Source organism: Nomascus leucogenys, chromosome 14, assembly GCF_006542625.1.
Source record: "Nomascus leucogenys isolate Asia chromosome 14, Asia_NLE_v1, whole genome shotgun sequence".
NCBI lineage: Eukaryota > Metazoa > Chordata > Mammalia > Primates > Hylobatidae > Nomascus > Nomascus leucogenys.
The window spans coordinates 4,671,784-4,692,594 of NC_044394.1; the positions used below are offsets into that span (position 1 = coordinate 4,671,784).

General features: G+C 36.7%; 1 protein-coding gene across 1 annotated transcript in view; it reads left to right on the forward strand.

Moving 5' to 3' along the window:
• Positions 1-20,216, forward strand: part of STXBP4 (syntaxin binding protein 4) — a 191,439-nt gene extending 171,223 nt beyond the window's left edge. Inside the window, exons 17-18 of the mRNA XM_030828589.1 lie at positions 2,786-2,843; positions 19,823-20,216. Of these exons, the coding sequence (XP_030684449.1) occupies positions 2,786-2,843; positions 19,823-19,937 (173 nt within the window). The 3' untranslated portion in view covers positions 19,938-20,216. The remainder of the gene's footprint in view (positions 1-2,785; positions 2,844-19,822) is intronic.
• Positions 20,217-20,811: the final 595 nt, after the last annotated feature.

Sequence of the window (20,811 nt, forward strand, 5' to 3'; positions counted from 1 at the left end):
CAAAACAGATGATCACTGATGGAAATAATGTTATGGGAGGGTTCAAGACAATACTTCTAATCAAAAGCAATTTCAGGTTGTTATAGTTGTCATAACGTTTTTAAAACAAATATGAAAAGAAAAAATAGAAGCATTGTATATTTCCAAGTATAAAGATATGGTAAATGTAGGAAAATTTTAAAACAATAATGATTATTGAAAAGTATTTAGATGATGTTAGTTATATCCAAATCACTTATTATGAAGAAATGAAACTTTACTAATGGAAAACTGAGTTCATCAATAAGCTGGTGGAAATCAGAAGTCCTATTTTTGTATAAGGTAGGCTATTTGTGTTTTTAGTTTATAATTGGACAGTGATTGTTTTCTATTACTGAACTATCACTGAGAGATTAATTAATATCATTTTAGTCTCTAAGTCTGTCTTTTATATAACAGATTATATAAAATCTGCATGAACTCTAAGAAACTATTCAGTCTCCTAAAAAGAAACACTTATTTTCTCAGAGAACATCTTCTAAAATAAGTTATATACATTATTTAATATCCAGGGATATCTTTATGGCTGCAGTCATTGAATAACCATTGTGACTTAAATGCCTATGAATTAGTACCTTTATAAGTCTGTTATAAAGTTATAATTCTTTTTTAATAATTGTAAGGAAATAATCAAGGCAGAAATTCTGTTGTGATGGCACAGGGGATGTGGTAATCCAATGTTAGTGTCAATTTTCACATGATCCTGTAGATTAAAAGATACTGCCTTGAAAGTGTCCACTTTATTTTTCTTAGAACGTATCTGTAACTTAAGAAATTAGGACAGAGACAATTGTACTGATCAGACAAATTATTTAGCAGACAAAAATTGTAGTCACATTAGAATAACTTCCTACTTAACTTTTAGCTGCCTTTGTCTTATTGATTGGAAATCCTGGTATTTCTGAACATTTTTGTTATGAAAGCAGGGTTCTTAGGTACAGTCATCAGTTTCTTCCCTCCAGGTGAGGGGCTTGTCAGTGATGAATGAAGTGATCTATAAAAGAAGATGCAGAAATTGTGAAGACAGAAAATAAATCTACTTGAACTGGTGCAGCAGAGTGGTTTATCATGGCGCATCTGGCTGAGCATGTGCTTGCAGTGAACACTAGAGGAGACATATAGTGACAGTCACTTAGAGGCTTTTAGGAAGCCGGTCATTTGCTTAAGCCAAGCTCTAGGAAGTGCTTATTTTCTACTTATAAGAGGAACATTTGTTCATTAAGAGAGAATAGAAACTTCAAGGTGGCCTGTGTTAATATACAAAGGAAATAGGTACAGAATTTTTGCTCAAGGTGTGTACGACTTGTGGTAAAAGACTGGAAATAAACACAATGTAAAGTGTATTTCTTGTTTTTCATAATTACAAAAACATCATCCTTAGAGTTGCTTCTCAAAGACTATTCGCAAGAAGCAAATGGCGATAGAGTAAGGTTTTATTTCATTCATATAGTTACTGTTAGGCCAAGCTCGGTGGCTCACAACAATAATTCTAGCACTTTGGGAGGCCAAAGTGGGAGGATCACTTGAGGCCAGGAGTTTGAGTCAGCTTGAGCAACATAGTGAGATCTGGTCTCTACAAAAAAATTTAAAAAAAATTAGTCGGGAATGGTGGCACGTACCTATAGTTCCAGCTACTTGGGAGGCTGAGGAGGGAGAATCACTTGAGCCCAGGAGTTCAGAGTTGCAGTGAGCTATAATTGTGCTACTGCACTCTTGCCTGGGCAACAGAGAGAAACCCTGCCTCTAAAAGCAAACAAACAAAAATAGTTACCATTCCTGCACTTTTGCTCTGCCCCTTGCTGAGACTTGGGGAAAGGAAGTCAATGATTTGTTGTTAAAGCTCTGTTACTTTCCAAAGAGGTAGGTTACCTGAGTCGTGGTAAGCCAGTGTCAAAGAACTCATCCAAAAATTGGATTAAAATCCTTAGCAGTACTTGGATGGAACAGAGGGGTGGAAACCACTGTGTTCTAGAAACGTACCACCCCAAATCAGAATGTAGGAGAATGTGGCTGCCTCAACTTGGGGCTGTTCTCTTGGTATGATGAGGGCCAAAATGTACTCATTTACAGAAATATGGCCAAATATTGCTTGCTTACGTCAATCCACATCTCTTTATAGCTAACTATTCTCAATCCCATTACAGAAATGGAAGCTAAGTTTAGCAAATTGTTTGGCCGTTTATGTTTAGTGCACAAAATTCTTAATTAACAAAGTAAAATGCCACAATCCATTGTAAATCACTTTGCTAAACTTTCAAACTTAATAAGGAATTTTGTCTTATCCAAAAGCTACTTTCAAACCCCTGCTGATCTGGCACTCATGTCTGATTCCCTGTGGAGCTGAGTGAAAGAATGTAAAGGGAGCCAATTAAAGGAACTTAGAGCCAGAATAGACAAGCAGAGGCCATCTTGTCCATCCTTCTGCCTTCAGGCAAAAACCATCCACTGCAACACAAATTTTTGCTTGAATCCTGCTGACAAAAATGCTCACCACATGTAAATGACAAGTCATAATCCAGTTATTGCAACTAAAGCAGATTGTTAACTGCTCAAGACTTATTTATTGTGTTCTAAAGATGCTGAGTATGAAAGCTCATCTGAATTGTCTTAATTCCCCCTTTCTAGAAAATTATTTTGTACAAGAAATGTGCTCAACTAATTGTAAAGATGAGGGAGGTTTGTGTCCAGGAAATAAAGTTATCTTTATCATCTTATTAAATATATTTTTGGTTTCCTTTCACTCTAGGTTTACCTTATGGGTGGGAGGAAGCTTACACAGCAGATGGAATCAAGTACTTCATCAAGTAAGTACAAGCATCTCAACCAAGTAAGCAATTTTCTTCACATCTGGAGAGAACCTGGAAGTTGCAGAATAATCAGCAAAACTAAGAAACCTTCTTGGAGGTTACAAAAATTAGTAACAAGAAATGAAGCCTCACCATTTTCATTTCATGTGATTTAAATGCTAATATCAGATACCATTTGGGGGAAAAAAACCTGGTAATAATTTCTAGGGAAACATCAAAAAATTGGAACAGGATCATCATTTGAACTTAGGCTGGCTGCCTAAATTCACTTGCTGGCTAATAGTATTAATGTTTATGAAAAGTTAGTACCTAACAAAAAAATCCATTTTGTATATCTTTAAAAGTTCTTAACAATAATACTAATATCAACATTTTTTAATGCTTTAAAATGCACACAGTTCATTCTGCAACTATTTTTTGAGCATTTGCTGTTTGCCAGGCAGTGTTCCACACCCTGGAGATATAGTGGTGAAATATATAGACTGGTTTCTTGATAGCATAGAATTTACGTAATAGAGAGGAAAAACAGACAGTAAATAAATAACTTGAGATAAATAGGACGGTATATGAACAAACCTTTACCTCAGTGGATTCTCAGAACAACCTCTTGAGGTATGTGTACCTTGTCATTTTTTCTGTTTTATAGATGAAGGAAATAAGAGTCTTGAGTAGTTACCAAAAAATCTATCACTACTTAATTAGCAAGTCAGAACTAGAGTCAAAGTCTTCTGACCACAAGATTCTACCACTGCACTAGACTGTCACTGATAAAGACCCATCCTTGAAAGCCTGAACAGGAATACATTTCCTAGATGCTGAACTGGTTAGTTTTGCCCTGGACAGAGCACTATGATATACTTCTACCGTTTCCTGAAAATTCCTTTTATGTCAGAACTGACATTTTGAGAGCACAAAGGGGAATCCCAACAGACTCCTGAGATCCCAGGGGACTCCTTTGTGTATCCTTTTAGCAAAGTATACTTGGTATGCATTTTGGGAGGAAAAGGGAGACATGTCCTTTCTATCCCCTTTCAAATGTGCAAATATTTTACAAAGCAATATCCAGATTTTGGATTCTCATGCCCCGCAACTTTACACAGTTCCTACATCTCACTTAACCTCAGCTTTCACATCATATACTGAGGGGAATACTACCTACTTTATAAAGTTGTTTAATGTTAAGCATCTAGCATAAAACTTGGAACACAGTAGATGCCCAATAAACAGCCGTCATGAATTTACAATATGGAGAAACCATCGTGGAGGGGAAAAAATACCCGAACAATCGTATGACCATTAAACACATTGAGAATTCAAAAGCTTTGTATTTGAAAAAATAAGGAAAAACTAGAGTTAAACCTGGCAAAGTGTTTTCATGCTGAATTTTTTTCTTGCAATCTCTAGCATGAAGTGATTAATCAGGCAAAGGTGTTGTTTATAACATTTGAAAGAAAACGAATTTTTGGCCTAGAGGACCCAGGAATTCCATGTGCAGATTACATTTAGTGCCACACTCTTTACTTCCAGAATCAGACCTCTTCTGGAAGGGGCTCTCTAGTATGCAGGATTAATCATGTTTGGTTTCTGGAAGATTTGAATCACTGTACCGTAGGAATGGCAGGAAAATGAAAAAATACATTCAAATCTGTGTTGCATTTCTTTCTTTCTCTCTTTTTGATATTAACTTTATAAAGGAAAAGATGAGGTCATGAGCATTTACTGAGCACTAGCTTGTGCTTAATAGCCAGGAATATGCTAGGTGTATTTCTCTATGAACTATATCATTTAATGCTCTTAACAATGTGGAAAGTAGGTGTTGCTGGGCTCTTATTGGAATGGCATTATGATGGTGGTGAGCTGCATCTTGCCCTTAGCCATGCCTTTCTCCTGGAAGGTTCCCCAAATAAATGCATGATTAAAAGAAAGAAAATTAGCATTCATTATTAACTGGGGTTCTGCATTCAGGGGCCTTTGAAAAATGTCAGTAAATGAGTCTGGATCCTGTGGAGAACTCCTTTACCTAAACCTAGCTGTCTGTCAGTATATCCTAACCCCGAGCTGAATGTCAGAATCTAACTAGTGCCTTAAGAGAAAAGAATACTAGGGGCACAGTTACCCAAAACAGAGAAGAAAGCAGGAACAAGAGATGGTCAGCCAGAGAATTGGTTTGTCTCCTTACCTGTTACCCAGCTAGCTTAAGCCACTGTTCTTTGCAGCCTGGAACAATAGCCTTGGGCTGGACTCCCACTATAAGGGAGAATAGAGTCCCAGAAGAGGAGACAAAAGGGAGTCAATAAGCCCTTTGGCTGCCCTGGGAACCAACTCAGTGTCTGTGGAAAGAACAGAGAGATGCTACATTTATCCTAACCCCATTGCTTTGCTCAGAAAATATACCCCCAAAGGGTGTGTTTTGGAAGTCCATCAATTTTTTTTTCCTTGACCTTAGTCTTGACACATAAGGAAAACAGAAAAAGAGATGATAAAATAAATGTATTCCCCAAAGGGCCATAGTAGGTCTCATTGTCTTACCATTTCATTAGGAGAAACTCTTAAAAGAGGCTGTAGTCGTCAAGGTCACACAGCAATAAAATTGCAGAGCCAAGATTCAGATCCAGGGTTGGCTGGCCCCAAAGCGACCCACACACACACACACACACACACACACACACACATGCCTCACCACCTCTATATCCTCATGTTAATATAGTATGTTGACATGTGACAAGAAAGACACTTTAAACAGATCTCAATTTAGGAAGAGCTCTATACTTTATCCATTTTAAAACAGCAGAATAGAAACTTGGTTGTAAGAATAAGAAGTTGTCTTCCAGAGATTAAAAAAGTCAAAGAGTAGAAATAAGAAAATCTAACAATATGCCATTACTTCTTTTACCCAGCCTCATGAAGGAATGGGGTGTTTGGCATAAGTTAGTTTTTTTTTGTTGGAACTTAACCCTATTCAAGCACCAAGACTTATTTTAGTTTAACTGTTCTTGATGAAAGTCTTACTTTAATATATGTTACGCACTTCCTTGACTTCTTATACAGAGGCCAGTGAACAAAATCCTTATGAACATCCATCATTATATACAATACAGTGAGTTCTACAGGGGATATTAAGCTGTATAAGACAGAGTAGAGACACAGCTGTCATCTCTTGCTTCTCTCAGTGTCCCTGTTCCTCTCCTCATGCCCATTCTCTTTTGCCCCCTCTCCACAAGCCACCTTCTTCCCCAGTTTTGTATTTGAAGAGGACAGGATGCCAGATAATGAGGCTAATTTGAACTGCTTGTAAATAGCCTTTGAATGTGGTTCTGCAGGAGTGCTTATGTAAGTCAAGTGTGATACATAAGTTCTGTTGCAGGTGGATTTGATTACAGGAAGGCCCTCTGGTATCAGGGAAAGAAGAGCATGGGCTTTGGACTTAGAGAAACTTTAATTAAAATGACAGTGTCTACACAAAATAGCTGAATAAAATAGCTAAACCTTAGGCACATTTACTTAACCTCTCTGGGCTTAATTTCTCCATTTATAAAATGGAAAGTGTATTAGCACTTCATAGGGTTCCTGTCCAGAATGAATGAGCTTGTGTATTTAAAGAGCCTATCATAGCACCTGGCCCAAAATAGACACTTTCAGCAAAGGTTAGCCCTCTTCACTCCCTCTCCTTGCTTTCACATTTTGGTGGGAGTTTCTTCATGGTTCATGGCTGCATTCAACTAGATGATGTTGTCAGATAAGTAAAGTTTGCATAAGCAGACATCTACTATATGTCTTTTTTGGAACTATTTAGTTTTGGTTTGTCATTTGTTTTTGTTTTGTTTTAATCTTCATTCTCTTACTACCCCAACAAAAATTTTGAGTCTGTATAGCCTGTGTTAGCTTTTGAGGTAAGAGTGATTCATTTACCATATAGATGATGCTTTGAAGGCAAGAAATAATAAGTAATGGACTCAGATCATTGCTCTCTCACCTCTACTTAAGAATAGTGACTGAAATCACCCTCCCAGAACACCAGAAGAGATGATGGTCTATATACATATAACCTCTTCCTGAAATCGGCATCTGTCACTGCCTTCCCAGAAATTGAATTGTTACATCTGATGGAAGCCAAATTCATACTTTTGGTGCCTACCTAAAAGTATGAATTCCAGAAGGTAGGGATCATTGGGAACCATCTTAGAGGATGCCTAGCAGATGCCGCTTCACAGTATATGTAAAATATATGTTTCATATGACTTATATAAATAATACAAAATTGTCTATGTCCATTACTTGCTTTGAATATTCAATTATGCCAGCAGTTCCCAACCTTTTTGGCACAAGGAACCCATTTTGTAGAAGATAATGTTTTCATGGACCAGGGGGTAGGGGGACAGTTTCAGGATGAAAGTGTTCTACCTCAATCATCAGGCATTAGATTCTCATAAGGAGCACGCAACCTCGATCCCTTGCATGTGCAGTTCACAATGGGGTTTGCGCTCCTAATGCCACCGCTGATCTGACAAGAGGCAGAGCTCAAGCAGTAGTACTCGCTTGCCCACAACTCACCTCCTGCTGCGCAGCTGAGCTCCTAACAGGTCATGGACCACTATGAGCCCATGGCCCGGGGGTTGGGGACCCCTGAATTATCCGTGGCCCAGGGGTTGGGGACCCCTGAATTATACTGTTGGTGATTTTTCAAATATATATAATCATTTGCTTTTAAGTTACTTAAATTTGGCTTGTAATTCTCCATGCGTTCATTTGGATTGATAGGCCTTTATATCAGATCCTAAAATCTGAAATACTGTTCCTCATATTATAAATTCCATTCTTTATCACATAGGCAGTATTATACTTAGAACATTACAAATGCGTATCAGTAGAACCTAGAAAGTCTGTGTATTTGAATAAAACAAAAGTTTCTGTCTAGAACAGGGAAGGGAAATAGATTTTAACTCATGCCATCTCTGTCTGTTGATAATAGCTGTCTCAAGTATTATTTTGAGAAGAATTCTGAGGACATATTCAACTTCACTGATGTATGCCTTGATCAACTGGAGATGTTTGCCATGGGTTTAGAGGGAGAAGTGGTGTGTAGGACACATGCCACATCTTTGCCATCTTTTTCTTCTAGAAGAAGATTGCTAGCACATGACAGGAACTCTGCCATGATGAACAGTAATGATGCAACTATTAGGTTGGAATAACAAAATAAACAATGAGAACACCCCTACCCCAAATTTCTTATGAGGTGTTCAGTATGTGAGAGCTTTGTTTTTATGACTCTACAGCATAACTAAGTTCTAGTACGCATGGCTTCTCTCATTTCTCTCCAGTCAAAATTCATTAATGCCCTAAAATGATTGTCTATACTTGGGTTAAGACAGCCAGTTAGTTTGTTTGCAAGTAGGGAAGAATGGCTCATAATCTATAAGTGAATAAATTTTATTGTTTGCCTATTGTATTAGTTAAAAGCTTCAGTTACATTGTGTCATCTCATTTATAAACAAAGGAAAACACAAAAGACAAGAATTTTAGATTATCGTTTCTTAGGCCCTAACTTTATTTGCTAAGTAGAGCCTAGCTTAGGTAAATCTAATGCAATTAGAAATTAGGGAGATTGGAAAGGGGAAGATGGAGAGGAAGGAATGGTTTCTGAATTAGAAATTTAAAAGGTACTACTTTTAGCTTTTTCTAAATCCTTTACAATTATTTTAGCTTTTTTTTTTTTCTTATTTTGGAGACGAAGTCTCGCTCTGTCACCCAGGCTGGAGTGCAGTGACACAGTCTCGGCTCAGTGCAACCTCCGCCTCCCAGGTTCCAGTGATTCTGCCACCTCAGCTTCCCGAGTAGCTGGGATTACAGGCACCAGCCATCACACCTGGCTAATTTTTGTATTTTTAGTAGAGATGGGGCCATGTTGGCCAGGCTGGTCTTGAAATCCTGACCTCAGGTGATCTGCCCGCCTCAGCCTCCCAAATTGCTGAGATTATAGGCGTGAGCAAGCACCTAGCTTATTTTAGCTTTTAGTGGACACTGTCTAACACCCTCCTTCTAAAGATCTCATTAATTTGGGGGCTTTGATTCATTTTCTGTGATTGAGGAAATGTGTACTGACAAATTAGTAAGATCTAAGGCTCACTGGATGGGGTGTCAGGGCATTTCTATGCAACTTCAGACTCGATAAGGAGAATATGTGTAGGCTCCTCACTCTCTTTTACATGTGTAAGAATTCTGGGCATTTTATTCTTAATGAGCCTACAATGAAGAAACCAACAGAGGACTTAAAAGATGAAATATTGACCTTTTTAAATATTTTGCCCCCAAATACTTCTTAGCTATGAATGAGTCGTAAGGTATTGAAATTACTAGATTGCACTTTAAAGCTGTAACCATCCATGTGACAACTGGTTTGGAATATTCATTACTTAGCACAGGGCCTGATATTTGTAGGGATAATAAATATTTATTGAATGAATATTGTTGTTGGCAGTCTGCGGAAGCAATTAATGGGAAAAAAATAAGGGCTTTAGTATCAGACAGAGCTAGCTTCTAATGTTTATGCCACCACTTTTGAGTGTGACCTTGGTAGTGGTAAGTTATTTCAATACTCTCTACCCTCTATTCTTGTACAAAAACAAGGATAATAATTTCTATCTATCTCCCCAGATTGTTTCGAGAATTGAATGAAATTTGGGGTAAAAAGCACCTAGCAAAATACCTTGCACATAATGAGTGCTTAACAGCTGTTAGTTCCCCCTCCCCTTCCTTATTTTATACTATTGCTATTTGCCAATGGAGGAGTTTAAAATGACAGTATTTCACAACTGCAGATGGAAACCAGTAGCCAAAACCTACACCTGTGCCACTCTCTGGCCAGTCAAAAGCCCTGTGATAGGATCAGAGACGTTGCATTGATCATGAGCCTGAGACAGCTTGCTCAGGATTTTCTGTAAATACCTACAAAGATATGTAGGAATATGAAGTACTGTGTGAGAAATTGTCATGAAATGAAAGACCAGGCAGCTGGCTTGGGTTATTCAGAATGGCAAAGCCCACTAAAATAAAAAGAACATCCAGACCTAAATATTCAGCATCAAATCCCCTTTTCCCCCTCGTTTAACCAATGACAGGTATAACACAGGCATGAAGCATGTTTTTTCACATTTCATTGAGATATTAAAATAAATTATTTGGGGTTTCATAAAGTACTTTGAAAACGCGTAACCTTTCTGAGGGTTAATACTTTTATTTGAAAGGTGTATAATTTTCTTTGCTGCCAGGACCCTTTATTTAGATTTACTGACAAATACTTTTTGTCAAATTCTTACCCTTCCAAATTTGGTTGCTATATTAGTCTGCTAGGGCTGCCATAACAAACCACCACAGACATGGCTTAAACAACAGAAATTTATTTTCTCACAGAAGTCCCAAGATCAGGGTGCCATCAGGGTTGGTTTCTGGTGAGACTCTCTTCCTGGCTTCTAGATGCCTACCTCTGGCTGTGTCCTCATCTGGCCTCTTCTCTTTGTGCACAGAGAGAGAGATATCTCTGGTATCTCTTCTTACAAAGATACCAGTTCCATCAGACCAGTGTCCTGCCAACCCTACAACCTCATCTAACCCTAATTATCTCCATAGAGATCCAGTCTCCAAATACAGCCACGCTGGGGATTGGAGATTCAACATATGAATTTAGGAGGGACATAGTTCAGTCCATATAGTTGCTTCTCCCAAAAATTACTTTTCATAAGGTCCCTAGCAACTTTTTTTCTTCATTCTGTAGATTATATTTATTATAGTGTCATACATATATATATATATTATTTTTCATGCTAAACGTTTAGCAAGTTTTAGGCAAATTGCAAGAGTTGATTCCAATCGGCGCATTTTCCTTTAGGCCCTAGTCTTAGGGGGAAGAAGCAGCTTAAGGGAAGAAAAGAAGGGTAGGCAGTATAATGGCCCTCAAAAATGTTCACATCTTATTCCTCAGCACCTGTAAGTGTGAATATACTAGGTCACATGGTAAAGGAGCATTAAAGTTGCAGGTAGAATTAAGGTTGCTAATCAACTAACCTTAAAATAGGGAGCTAATTCTGGATTATCCAAATGGGTCCAATCACATGACTCCTTAACAGTAGAAGAGGGAGGCAGAAAAAGAGAGTCAGAAAGAGATATGACAGTGGAAGCAGAATTCAGGATATGTTATGTTGCTGGATTTGAAGTTGGGAGCCATAAGCCAAGGAATGTGAGTGGCCTGGAAAAACAAAGAAACAAATTCTCCCCTAGAGCCTCCAGAACAATAAGACCTGTGTGGGACTTCTGAATTACACAACTATAAGATAGTAAATTTGTGTTGTTTTAGGCCATTAAATTTGTGGAAATTTGTTACTGCAGTAGAAAATGATTACAGGGAGTTAGAAGTAGAGCGGGGAGGGTAGTGGTCCCACTACTGTGTGATCTTGGGTGGGGCTTTGATACTCTGAGCCTCAGTTTCATCAATTGTAAAAACTGTAGAGAAAAATAAAGTATGTGAGATTTATATGAAAAGCAAATTGGGAAATTGTTATCAAAGAACATTGTAAAGTACAAAATGCTTACCTGATGTAAAGTCTTACCCAGCTGCCACATACCTGAACATCTGTATCAAATGAATGATCTCAATAATAAGAGGGCCAGAGGTCTGCTTTGATCATGCCTGCACTTTGTTACTTAGCATTGGTATTAAGCAGGTGCCTCTATGAAAATCTCCATCCTGGGTATCTGGTGCCTAGAAACATGGCTTTGGCTGCATTCTCATCATTTCAAAGACTACAAATTCCAGTGTGGTAAAATCACTTCTACGGTTTAGGGACCGAAGGGAAGGATGAGCTGTTAGCCAGTCCACTTACCATCATATGTATTTGTCTTTAGTAAAGTTTTGTACTCTAATAGTTAAAACAAGATTTGCTTAGCTAAAAATAGTATTTGTTTGATGTAAACAATTTTAACAAAACCTGGGATTTGAGTAGGTTGACATATAACTCCAGCTATATAGAAAATAAACTAGTCAAAATGGTTTGAATTATCACAGTGATTCAACTGTTACATACAACCAAATGTATGAGTAGACCTTTGGAAGTTGCTTGGATATGAGAATATTGGTGAGAAGGACTAGTAGTGCTGGTTATTTGGTGACTTTGGAGCTATTTAAATCTTATTTTAATAATGATCAATTTATTTATGCATATTTTTAATAATTTAGGACAGTACACTGGATTACTAAGTCTGAAGATTGTTTTATCTGATCCTCCATTATAAGTAAGCTTGTCTACCACTTTTGAGTATTTTTACCTAGTGACATAATAATAGTAATACATCAGTGGAATGTATCCATGCATCAAACATTTATGGACCCCCCTTTCTGTGAACCTGACACTGGGGCTATAAGGATGAGTAGGACACTTCCCTACCCTCCAGAAACTAACAGCCTATTAGACAAAAATAGATATATGAAGAATTTGTTGTTACATGATGTAAAAAATATGACTGCTGGCACAAAGCCTCTGACTCAGGCTTCATACAAGTACTTTTTATTCATGGTCATCCAGATAACAATTCTTATGCATTTCGTGGTATATTAGTTTGTTTTCACATTGCTATAAAGATATCAACCTGAGACTGGGTAATTTATAAACAAAGGAGCTTTAACTGACTCACAGTTCCACATGGCTGGGAAGGCCCCCCGAAACTTAGAATCATGGCAGAAGGGGAAGCAGGCACCTTCTTCACAAGGCAGCAGGAGTGAGAAGTGCAACCAGAGGAAATGCCAGACGCTTATTAAACCATCCGATCTTGTAAGAACTCAGTATCACGAGAACTGCGTGAAAGAAACTGTCCCCATCATCCAATCACCTCCCTCCCTTGATACATGGGGATTACAGGTCCTTCCTTTGACACATGGAGATTACAATTCAAGGTGAGTTTGGGTGGGTACACAGAGCCAAACCATATCATATGGCAAATACTTTAAAATATATATATATATAATAGCTTTAGACATATCATTTATAATCAATGAACTAGTCAATACATCTTTAATTAATTTTACCTTGTAAAGCTGAAGAATCCCTTTCAGATGGTCACTTAATCCATTCCAGAGCCTCCCTATGTATTGTTACTGACACCAACCCAGATAATAGAGCCTCAGCGAGGAGTCTAATATAATGGTTAAATTCTCAGAAGTCAGATTTGGATCTAGATCCCGGCTCTAACATGCACTAGTTTCATGGCCTGGAATAAGTTATTTCACCTTTCTTAGTCTCAGGTTCCTCATATAGAAAATAAGAATATAATTCTTTCTTGCCTTTAATATATACTAAGGTCCTAAAAGACAGTTAATTCCATTTAGTCACAAGTCTAAGGTGGCACTATTAGAAACAATCAGTATTTAAAAGTTCATGAGAAAACTATAGAGGTTGATGGCATGTTTTTATCCCGTAATTTTCACCATAATTGAAGGCTTTTCTTTGTAACACTCACTGTCAAGTGGCTTTAGCATTTATACATGATGGAGTCAGTAACACTGACAAAATACCTCAAGACATTAGAGATGGTCTCATAAGGAGCCTCTCAAAGTCCCGTCCAACTTTGTGATTTTTACAAATCATTCTGTAGTATAATATATATGCTTATATATTTAAATATATATAAAATTTGTAGTGTAGTCATTTTAACTTTGATAGATAAACATAACATTAGAATCATATAAATTAGTTGAAATAATATGTTTTAAATTTAGTTTTTTTTAAGGTTTTAAATTTGTTAATTAAGAAAAATGTTTAGTCAGATGTTTATTAAACTTCTTTTGTTGACTAAATTAAGTGAACACCTATATGGCTTGTAATGTAATTCTATTTTAATAAGAACACTAAAAATTAAAGTAGCTTCTACGTTTTATGCACTTCTACTCGCAGGGGGAATTTAATATGGAAACGTTGACAGTGGTCTTATGAACTTGTTTCCAATTAAATTTAGTATTCGTTAATCTATATTCTGACAGTCTTGATTATTGATATTTAAAGTAGCATGAAAATATATAGTTATTACTTATTTTCTGTATTTTAGAGAGATAGGCTTTTAGTTTATAGAAGTTGTACATAAATTTATTGAGAAAGTAATAGTCATGGCTTCCTCTTGAAATATTCTCGTCTTGCTTGACAGTGATCTAAAGTGACGCTAACTGCAATAACAAATCATCTGCTTTCAGTGACTCAATGCTCACAAATCCATGCAGGGATTCCTGGTTGATGGGTGTAGCTTTTCTTCAGGTAGTGATGTTGAGACCCAGGCTCCTCCCATCTCATGTCTCTGCCCTCCCTAATGGCCTCGGAGTCCTCTACATTCGGTTAGTTGATAATGAGTGAGAGTAGAGAAGGCACTCCAGCTTCTTAAAAACCCCTGACCCACAAAAGATAAACATCAATTCTGTTACCTTCTATTGACAGGAACTAATCACATGCTCACATAAAGATGTGAGGAGAGCTGGGAAATGTAGTCTCTGCCTAGGCAGCTGCCACCTGGCAGCAACTCTATGGTATGGAATGGAGAACATAAATTTTTGGTGGACACTGCCAACAGGTATATGAGAAAGTACAAATATACCAACTATACAATCCTATATAATTGTTATTAGTATCTAATAATTCAGTGTATAGGTATCAGTGTCAGTGGGACATTTTCTTTGTTTTTTTCTGTTTTGTTTGTCCCATTATGATCAAAAACAGCATCAATTTTTAAGTTACCCAGGGCTGTACTCTGTCACTACAGAGTTGTTTCCCTCTTTGAAAAATTAATTATATTGGCTTTGTACCTGGCATGTTTTAGCTCTATACAGCAATCCAGGCTGTAGATATTATTTGAAGAAATGTAATTAATATTTTCCATACTTTTTCCTCAGGAATTTTCTTTTCAGTGTTTATCTTTTATAAGTCTAGTGACAGCAATTTTTTCCAATGTTATACATAAGTAATATATTACAATAGCTTTAGATTCTTATAATATGATTTGATATCTCAGACCTAAATATTTTTAATTAATTGGAATTTAAGATTTTAAAAGATAAATGATTTTTAATAAAAGTTACCATAAATATATAATAAAAATAAAATTTGTCCTCTAGACTGTAAAGATTTGGATGAGATCCTGCTAATATTTGATCAGTGCCTCACTGGATTTCCAAATGCCTAATTACAAAATGCTCAAAGTGTTCTGTGATATTTACAAAGTTCACTAATGAGAAATATTTATTTTGATTTTTGCGGCATATTTCCAAAATTATGTAAGAGTATACTCCTTATATACCAGTGGGAACAAAATGCCTGCAATTTTCTCTTAAACATATTTTAGAATAGATACTTCCTATTACCAATCTGTAATTATTCTCATAACCAGTGTTTATATAAGATTATATGCTGTTTTATCATGGTTTGGTTACTTTTTAATAATCTTATTGACAAGGTTCACCTTGTGTTCCTACCTTCTCATTTGTTTTCAGTTGGGATTGGTTTTTAAGTATAAATCTTTTAATGTCATTACTACTTGCAGTTTATTCCCAGTTGTAAAATTTTCCAGTGATTCAAAGTTACTGGTGCCTGAAACAAATTATATTAACATATAGTTACTTATTTGTCTTTGTTTTCTGGTTTATATCAATACTATATACATACAATTTTCGCCCCCCCTCCCAAAAAAAAAATGACACTGGAAGTTAATTAGTTTTGGCTCTTTATTCCACAGCTTTATTTTAAACATGATAAAATAGTATATGCAAATTCACAATGATGTATAAATAGTGCCATCTATGATGGAAGATTAACAAAAGAATGTCTTTCATCATCACAGACGGTTATAAGAATGAATTTCTACAGAACAAGTGCCCTTTTGTCATTAAATCCTTTTTGTTTAACAGATTGTCCTAATTTTTATTTTGAAAGAAAACATTTTGCTCCTTTAGCTAGGAGGTAAGAAACATAAGGAGGGTAATTACAATGGGATTTAAATAATTCATTTACATTTCTATGCCAATAAAATAAAGCATGTTCTCCTAGGTTTTTTAATAAGCTCTAAAATGTGTCTTTCAGTTTACTAATATTATTTTTTAAAACACACAATAGGTTATCTTCCCAAATCGAATATTATTGTTTTCCAACAACAGATTTGGCAACCATTCAGAGGCAAATAGTATTATGCTTCTGAGATTTTCAAATATATCTGAAGTGCTGTTGACTGCTCTCCAAATCAGGTCAGATCCACTGTCTCTTTAGGAGAATTTGCCAAAGGTACTGTTTGCTCAAATGGAAAATTTTCGTGTTCCATAGTAAGCTTCATTTATTTTCCAAACCTCTAAATTTTTATACTAAGTAGCAACATCTCCCTTTATGAACCATGGGGTCTTTATTAATTAAACAGAGTCAACAGGGCTGATTTATTCTCTCTCTTATCAGCTGAATTACCAAGCACACAAATCACAGAGGAAATGTTTTTAATACTAGAATGTTCTCCAAGCCAGTAAATCTGGGATTATCTCATCATACCGATTATGTCAAAGCTCTTTAGCCACAGTGCTCACTAGGACATAAAATTGAATGGTATACACACAAATAGCCCCCTTCCAGCATCATAGGAAGAATTCCAAATTTTTCTTACAATAATCAGAAATCTCTAATTATCGATAAAACTAGTTATGATTATTTATCAAATGTCTCCTCTCTGCCAGGCACTTCACATGCATTACCTGAGTTTCAGAAGCACGGTGTCCCGTTGCTTCTGGACGTTTTTAACAAAGACCCAGGTCTGAAATGTGTGCTTGAAGCACAGAACACATCTCTCTGTTGCTTTAGTTTTATTTCTTCTAGTGAGTAGCTGTTGTAATTGCCTATTTGATGCTTAGGTGTATGCATGTGTGTTTTTAGGCATATACAAAAAATCATATTGTGAATATAAGATTAATCAAGTTATAAGGTTAATCAAATTTTATATTACTTCTGTATTTGGAGTAAGATCAGATATGATTTGTTGATTAAAAAGTGCTTAATGAAGGTTACTGGCAAGGATGACCATCTGGTAGAACTTTCTGATATTCACCATTCAGAGTCTGTAACTACGTTTTTTTCTTAGGCATTTTCCTTTTGATTCTTTTAAATTAGCAATTTAATGGAATGTTCATATATGGACAGTTGTAATATGTCAAGCATGAGAATATTATTTATAAAAAGTCACATAGCAAAGCATACTACCTGAACTTACCCTCAGGTAATTGCTTGTTTTTCTTCCTTCCCATCTCCTCCAATTATGGAACTTCAACAGAGAGGGAGGAATTTAAATGATTTAAATTATGGTCTCTTCTTTGGACTAATATGTGCTGATAAACATTAAAGTATTAAAATATATACCAATATTTTAAAATAAGCAAAGCTGTCTCATCAAGCTTTTCCCTTTTAGTTTTAGACATGTACTTTGTACAGGGTGATGTGTCCTCATTTCACCTTGCAGTGGCATTCCAGCCCTCTCATGGTACACTCATTAGTATTTCTTTAAAACCACTTTCAAGTTAGGCAGCTTTCCAGCTTTATAAAGGCCTTGAAATGAAGTTAACCTGTGCTGAATCAAATACTTTAGTAAATTTAGCCTCCATAATAAGAAATTCCATTAAACCATTTTAAAGAGATATTAGTAACGTGGATTATTGTCAAGAGAACAATGATTCTTTGTACACTAAACCACACTCTGAGCTTTTGAAGCTATGACGATGCCTGGGCCTTGTCACTTTCACCTTGATTCTTAAAGAACTTGAACCCTTTTTATGCCATAATAAAACCGCTAGTAATCTTCTTCCATGAAAAGATACATTTTTAATATTTAAACAGAGGAGCTGAACAATTTGTGTAGGGGGGACATGAACAAAATGTATAGTATAGGATTGAAAACAAACCAAACCAATAATAACAGTGGAACTTACCATTTGTACTACCTAACATTTTCAGTATTGTAATCAGCAGCCAATAAAGTGAATGCATTTTTGTGATAGTTCCCAAATTGTGTTCTATGGAACACTGGCCCTGTGTTTGTTAACAGAGATATGTTACTTTGAGTAATATTACATAGTCTTGGAGACTCATAGAGCACATTAGCATATTAAAATCTCTGGGCAATCCTATAGTAAAGAAACCTATTCAATTATGTCTTATGTCAAACTTATTTGACTGTAGAATTATATTCTTCACATAACATTGATTAATTGATTGATGATTGATTGAGACAGGGTCTTGTTCTGTCACCCAGGCTGGAATGTAGTGGATCATACCTCACTGCAGCCTCAAACTTCTGAGTTCAAGCAGTCCTCCCATATTAGCCTCCCAAGTCATTAACTGGGACTACAGGCATGAGCCACTGTGCCAGGCAATTCTTCACATAACATTTATTTAAAACTCTAGGGAACATACTTTGGAAAATGTTACTTTATAATGTAGGAGGCACTTTCGGATCCACAATCTTAAGTAATCTTTATAAGTACTGGCCTTCAGATGCACTTGATCTAAGACATGATGCTGCTTCTGAGGTTGAGTTTGGGGAGGATGAAGGCTAGGGAAACTGATCTAGTATGGATAAAGGCAGTGGGGTAAACCAGGGCTAGAAAGAGCGTCCAAGGAGAAGAAACAAATCCTTGTCCTAATTCATGCACTCCGGAGTTGGGAAGATGGTGGTGGATTTAGGAGATTCATCCAGCCAAAGGCCGGGAGTAGGACACGAAGTGTAAGAAATACCATCCACCAGGTTAAGAGCATGATTTCGTGATGTGTCACCACTTCCTAGACATACCCAATATCTTTTGTACTTCCTTTCTCATCTCTGCTTGTGTTATTTCCCTGAAACACTTTTCAGGATGCTGGTCATTTGTTCTGAGATCATGTTAGTCCCCACAAATTCAGAGATAAGAAACAGTTCCTGCCGTTAAGGAGCTTTATATGAAATAGGAAGGCCTAAAAATAAACAAGCATTTATAATTTGATTTAATAAGAGATAAGACCATGGGCACAGATTGGAGGATTCTTAAGGGATATTTGGTTTTTTAGAATTAATAAGAGTTAACTTCTAATGGGAAAGGATTATGGGAAAGAAGAAGATATTGTTGGTGGGGTGCAGTGGCACACGCCTATAATCCCAACACTTTGGGAGGCCGAGGTGGGTGGATCACCTAAGCCCAAGAGTTCCAGACCAGCCTGGCCAAAATGGTGAAACCCTGTCTACTAATAATACAAAAATTAGCCAGGTGTGGTGGTGCACACCTTTAGCCCTAGCTACTTGGGAGGCTGAGGCACGAGAATTCCTTGAAGCCCAGGGGACAGAGGTTACAGTGAGCTGAGATTGTGCAGCTGCACTGCAGCCTAGGTGACAGAGCAGGACTCTGTCTCAAAAAAATAAATAAATAAATAAAAATTTTAAAAAGCAGGTATTGTTGAGGCAGCTAAAAAAACCAAAGTATTTCATTGAATGTTTAGCAAGTGAGTAATAGTGTATGATTTGTCATTTAGAAAGTTCTTTGGCTGCAGTAGAGAATGAATTAGAAAAGAACTAGAGCAGAGGCAGGGAGGCAAACCATTTCAGTGACCCAGACTATTTCATTGAAAAAGGAGAGCAAGAAACAGATTCCAGAGATGTTACAGCAAGGCTGTCATTGGACTTGTTGACTGACTGAATGTCAGATACTGAAAGGAAAGGAGTTAGAGATGCTGCATTCACCTGCATTCCTTTATAACAAAGAAGAAAGGAAGAAATGGTTTTCATTGAACCTTAAAATGTGTCTAAGACTTATTAAAGCTATTGGATCTAGTTCTAACTGCTTCCTATCACAGGGACTTTACTAGGGTAGAAGCAATGTCACCAGGATCAGTACTTGCATAGATGAGTAGAAAGACAGTCTTTCAGATTCTAATTGCATTCTTGTTCTCAAGTCATGTAACACAGACTACATCCTGGATTCATCCCGTGATGAGTGTCCTGAATCTATCTTGCTCAGAAGAGAATGAAGAGGATTGCTCTCGAGAACTCCCCAACCAGAAAAGTTGATGGTTTTCCTTAGGAAGTGGAGCTACATGGATGACGTGAGCAGAGACACATAACATCCAATTCTGAGATGCAACAGTCTAAAATAGGAGTAAAGCATGCACTACTTGTTGAAGTGTGAAATGGAGACTCTGGACTTCGGGTATTTTTGTAAAACTTTTGATATTTCTGTATACATTTAAAAAATCAATTGCCACTACAGTAGTTCCTTAAGAATAATCTAGTTATATTTTTTGAAATCACATATAATTAGACTTTATAATATATATACTTTTTCATATATAATTAGATCTTTCTTTGTAATTTCATATGTAGTTCTTCATAGGGTCTCAGATACAATGGTTTTTATAATTGACATATTGAAAAAGTATATGAACATAATGAAACACCTCATTTATTTGATAATTCACTAACGTTTTATATTCATATATTAGGAAAGTGATCTTAGCAAGCTTTTTGGAATTTAAGGATCACATTTAGACATCTCATGAGCTGATGAATACAGCTGGTATCTTTGTGGAGCTTTCTAATTTACAAAATGCTTTGTAGACCCCATTTTCTTTAAACCATACAACATGCCTGTGAAGCTGATCTGGTGGGTATGTTTATTCTTGGTTTTCAGTAGGGAAATAGCAATTCAGAGAGAGGAATCTCCCTGTCCCAGCACCAAGACTCACTCCTGAGTCTTCTGATTCCATGAGCAGTCCCCCTTCCCCCACACCCTGCTGTCCCCACAGAGGGAGGTCACAGCCCATCACTCAGGACACTGTGATTGTGTTGATGCAGCTGGCTTCACAGCTGTGCATTCCACAGAGATTCAGAAGGCACCTCTTCAGTCAAACGTGGCCCCTCTGTAACCCCACTATTCTTCTCCTAT